The sequence below is a fragment of the Numida meleagris genome, chromosome 4, assembly GCF_002078875.1.
Source record: "Numida meleagris isolate 19003 breed g44 Domestic line chromosome 4, NumMel1.0, whole genome shotgun sequence".
Taxonomy (NCBI): Eukaryota; Metazoa; Chordata; class Aves; order Galliformes; family Numididae; genus Numida; species Numida meleagris.
In genome coordinates this window covers 33318069-33323530 of record NC_034412.1, presented here as the reverse complement: position 1 = coordinate 33323530, position 5462 = coordinate 33318069, and the positions used below count along the sequence as shown (strand labels likewise).

At 43.5% G+C, this 5462-nt stretch overlaps 1 protein-coding gene across 1 annotated transcript; it reads left to right on the top strand.

Annotated features, from left to right (window-relative positions):
* Nucleotides 2994-4079, top strand: LOC110398103. Its single transcript, XM_021395484.1, has 2 exons — nucleotides 2994-3447; nucleotides 3481-4079. Exons 1-2 carry the CDS (start codon nucleotides 3234-3236, stop codon nucleotides 4077-4079), a joined length of 813 nt encoding a protein of 270 aa, XP_021251159.1. The 5' UTR covers nucleotides 2994-3233.

Genomic DNA, 5462 nt, shown 5'->3' with positions numbered 1-5462 from the left:
GCACTTCAAGCCTTTGCTTTGCAACAGCAAGGTCACGGCAGCTGTTTCAAATGTGGGAGGCTGGGACACAGAGCTAAGGATTGCAGAACCAAGAGGGCTGCAAGAAGCAAAAATCCTTTGAAATGCTGGGTGTGTGGGGGCTCCCACATGGCTCGTCAATGCCCACACAGACATCAGGGGGGAGTCGGGAAACCACCTGGCCGGTACAACACAGGGGTCCGAGTCCCGGCCTCAAGCCTGGACCCCAGGAGCCAATGTTCCAGCGCAAGCATGTGGAGCCCCATGGCTCAGTTCAGATCAGGGACACAATTAAAAACAAAAGCAGGGAAACTGGGAGCACCCTCGGTGTCTGCTGTGCCGCTCACAACGCCAGCAACACAGGGCATCTGGGCTGCGTGTACAGGAGCTTTAGAACAGGGATATGAAATACCTCCACAGAGAATCAACAGTGATTCAGCTGAGGTGCACTCATTACACAACATGGATCAAGATTACCTCCCCCCCCCAGTCAATCTCACTTTTGGGTTAAGTCGAAGCCCACAACTAAAAGTCAGGATTTTAGAAATATGACTACGCATCACTCGAGACAAAGGTGCATGCTATCTGACTTTGATTCCACATGTGATTCTGATATCAGATTTTGGAGTACTGCCCAACAGATTTTAGTTCACTGGTCCCTTCTATTGGCACCTATATCAGGGGCCCAAATGCCTCTCACTATAGAATAATCTTGGGATAGAACGAAACATTCTGATAGTTTTAAGGGAACGGATAGTTGTGTCTATAGCTGCAAATGTTTTGTTTCATAGAGAGAGTTAACCTTGGTAGTTTATTTTGCTTTGCGAGCAGGTGTTCCACTTGGGCTCTGCATATCGCACTGGCCACGCGGATGCAGTGTACAAATGGAAAAACCCTGCAGACCCTGAGAAGAATAAAAGCAGGAGAGAGTCTGTGATGGGTGAGAGAGGAGAAGTGCACTTTGAAGCAGGGGACACCCTGCTGGCACTGCCTATCGCATCCACCGCTGGTGTGTTTCTTCTCTCTCCTTTCTGGTGGTTTGCCACCTTTCAAGGGTCAATAAGTAATAATAGACTAGCTTAGGGAGTTTCTGATTCCTGCTTACAGAATTATCTAGAATGGATGCCTGTGTGTGTGTGAGTGTGTGTATGTTGACTGGAACTCATGATCCTTTGTGCAGCTCTGAGTGCATGGTTTGCTTGTCTCTGTTCCTGAGACATCTTGTCTCTCAGATCCAAACTTACCTAGAAACAGCACCGCTTAGTTTTAGCCACACTCACCAAGTTAGGACGTTAGCCAGTTAAGGAAAGTAATGCTCCTAGTGATGTTTTAGCTTGCTTGCCACTAGTATCAATTCTATCTGGCATGCAACTCTATGGAGTTGTGGATTTTCTATTAGGCCAAAGGCATGGCTGTAAGCACTCCAAAAGCATGTGTTGTATCCTTTTAATGGGTTTGGTAGTATTTTATGTTATTGCCTTGTATCTTTCTTTCATTTAGCATGTCAATAGAAAGATTGGCTTGCTGGACGGTCAAGCAAGCTAATCTGACGATGCTTGTGTTTGATGTAATGTTAGAAGATTTGAATAGTGTGTGATATGCGCTTTTGTAGAATAGAGCAGCTATACTAATCACTGTACCACCAACACCAGATCTCTCTTTAGGCTTAAGGCCATGGACATTAGGGTTTGAGTTTTTATTTGCAGGAGTTGCTGGAGGAAAGACCTAAGCCCAGCAAGCTCAAGCGGAAAGAGGACCTTGACAAGGAACCGCAGATTTCTTCAAGAATCATTTTTCGAAGTGATCACCTGCTTACGATGCCTGTTTTCTCATGCTTTCAATTATAAGCGTGTGTTATAGAGTTTTAATAATAGATAGTTAGGTAGGAGATAGGTTTAGGGATACGATACTTGCGGTCGCGCTGTCACGGTTAAAATTTTACTGCTTATGGGTAGGGGGAGGGACATACTGAGAGAATAACGATAAACAAACAGGCTGAGATATTGGCAAAGGCCCTATATGCTCTAAATCATTTTGAATGTGGGGATAATACACGAAGCCCCGTACAGAAACATTGGCAACCCAAAGTACTAGAGGAAGGTCCACCAGTAAAGGTTAAAGCAGATTCCGGAACATGGGAATCGGGGTGGAGAATCCTTGTCTGGGGAAGAGGTTATGTAGCAGTCAAGCACTAGGATTCAGGGAAAGTTATTTGGCTACCGTCGTGTAAAGCAAAACCGGACACTGGTAAATCCGAGGATAAACAAATACTCGATGCAGAAGGAGCTAACTCAGATTTGGGCTCTCTCTTTACAGGAGATGTTCTTCGGAGGGCCCCGTAAAGGAAGTCTGGTGAAAGAGGGTAGAAAACCGACTGAGGACTCCGAGAAGGAACCACTGATCCCTCCAAGAAGTGATATGGTTGTACACATCGTGTTCTCGTGTCTTTTATTACTTATAATACTAACCTTTGGGAAAAGTGCTCACCTCATAGAGCAGCCGGGGATGTTCTGGGGTTCTGGGTTACCTGGGCCAATCGAACAGGTCAAACAGATTTTTATCTTAGCCTGCAATCTGCTGTGTCACCATTCAGGACATGCCTGGTGGGGGTACCGGTGTGGAATGACTTAGATTTTCCAGGATTTAAAAAAGAATATAGCTCCAGTACAGACGAAAGGTGTAGGACATGGTGTGAACGACTAGGCAGGGACCTTGGCAGTAAAATGGCATGCACCATTTGCCTATTGAACACCACACTTCCATGGGACCCCCAAGAGTTGCAACTGCTAGGGTCTCAGATGGTCCCCAATTCGACAGATGGGAAAAGATATGGTTGCATTGGGTTTGCGGGTTTTGGGATAGAAGGTCGACTCTTGAGCCCGTCAGTGAGATGGCATCTGTTGACCACGGCCGGCCCTTATTGGGATTAAAAGCTGGATAAGTCCAAACCCTTTACTCTTGTTAACCCTAGTAATACAGGCGCCTTTTCCTGGCATGGTTCTTATAGTGGGTATACTGAGAATAGAACACACTGGAGTTGCAGAACTAATTTGACAATACAGTTCTCAGGACCAGATTGTTGGAGTAGAAAGAAAAGGCAATGTGAAGACGAAGGTGGAGTATGGTCTGAGCAGGTTCGAGTTACTGGTGTTCGAAGAAATTATAGTGCCGCATACGGTGGCTGCACTAATAGATGGCCGCAGTATGGTATAAAGATGGGGGATGGTGATTTGTTTTGGAACAACAACATTGCAAAGATGTTACCTCCAGGTACATTCCTGATTTGTGATGACCGTGCATGGCAAGGTATTCCTAGAAACCCGGTAGGGGGGCCCTGTTATTTAGGCAAACTGACGACGCTGGCTCTAAGCCATAGGGCTTGGATACAAATATCGAGGGATCTTACACACAAAGGTAGTCTGAGGAACAGTACACATTTTAGAAAGCATCGCAGCTTCCAAGGTAGCGGCATGCACACCCTTGATACAGACTGTAGTGATGAGGTCAAACTTTGGAGCGCTACAGCTCGTATTTTTGCCTCTATCTTGGCGCCGGGTGTCGCTGCAGCTAAAGCGCTAAGAGAGATAGAACGATTGGCATGCTGGTCGATCAAGCAGGCAAACGCCACCACTGAAGTGTTGAGCGATTTGCTCATAGATGTGAATAACATCCGACACTCGTTGTTGCAAAATAGGGCAGCCATAGATTTTCTCTTGCTGGCCCAAGGTCATGGATGCCAAGATTTCAAAGGCATGTGTTGTTTCAACCTATCAGATCACAGCGAGTCAATTCATCGGAAACTGGAATGGATGAAGAAACACACGCAGAAGATAACTGTTAACGATGATCCACTTGGCAATTGGCTAAGGAACTTGTTTGGTGGATTGGGACCATGGATCGTCCAGATTCTTAAAGTAGTAGGTGTAGTGCTTGTTATGTTCATCTGTCTTGCAGTTTGCTTGCCTTGCCTAGTGGCATGCTTTCAGCAATGTTTATCCAGAATGATGGAACAAGCTTTTGATAAGCGCATGGAGTATTATAGGCTTCACGAATGCTTATAGCAGTGCATAGAGTAGGCTAAGGCGCTCGTAGAGCAGAACACTGCCATAGGCTATGTGAAAGCTTGTAGTAAGTCTCCGGACAGCTAGTAACGAAATATGCATGTGTGTGATGAGATTTTAGCAATAAACAGCTAGGCTAGGAAATAAGCTAAGGGATAGGTACTTGCGATCGCACTGTAACGGGTTCAAGGCTTTTCCGGGCATGGGGAGGGGGAAGTGTAGTAGGCGACAACCGAAAGTACGGGATGTGACGCGTTAGAACCTCCCCTGCCTAGCACCTGTGGGCGTAGACAAAGCTAACGAGGTGATAAGGAAGCATATATAAGACATTGTAACGTCGCAATAAACGCCATTTTGCCGCTCCTCATATTGATGTGTGCATGCGTGAAGATGGTCGGGGACTAGGAGTAGTCCTTTCAAACAGGGTGACAGTTCACAAACGGAATATCTGATGTGGTGAACGCCACACATAGAACAAAGTTTTTAACTTATTATTTATTTTCATTCTAAATTATATCCCGATCATTGTCATGACCAGTTATCATAAGAATCTGAAGAGAAGAAAAATGAATCAAAATTGTAGAATTAATTTAAATGTATTGAAATAGCTATTGGTTAGAATAATACATTTATTTAAAGTTCAGAAATGTTGAAAGACAACATCCCATTTTTTGGTTTCTACATTAACATTTAGTATGTTCCCTTTCGGTCTTCATTGTATAAGTGTGTTGATGTTGATTTTCAGTTTGAAAAGTTATTAGTTTCTTTCTGGAATCGATTGAAAACTTATTGGTTTAAGTAGGCAATGGATTGTGTAAGAGCTTGTGTTTGTCTGTCCTCAGCTATTGCAGTTCACAGGTACGGTCTAGATTTTCTGGGGAAAATGTATGGCTTTTTTTTCCCCTCTGGCTGAGACAAAATAGAGCTTTGAAAGAAAAACAAAAACCCTCCAGTTCAGGCAATTAGTCAGTTTCAACAAGTAAAACTTTCTTCTATTTCTTTGATTACATGACAGAATAGATTGTTTCAGTAATTCATTCCTAGTGATCAAATAAGTCACTCATTAGATTCCATCAGTCTCAGCACAATCTATTAAAGCACACAAACCATCAAATTAATGAACAGTCCAAATATTTTCAGTGGCAATTCTGATAAGTATTTGGTTACAAGGGAAAAATGATTGTTACCATTTTTTTCTTTACACCAACCACCTTAGCTTCTATTTTATGAAATGAAAGATATATATAATTATCTCACTGTTTCTGAGATTATTCTGGGATTAATCTGCATAACATCGAAGACAACTGAGTTTGTATAGTCTGAGCTATATAAAGAAAGATACCTCGAAGCAAAGAATATTTTCATAGCACATTACATAATAGA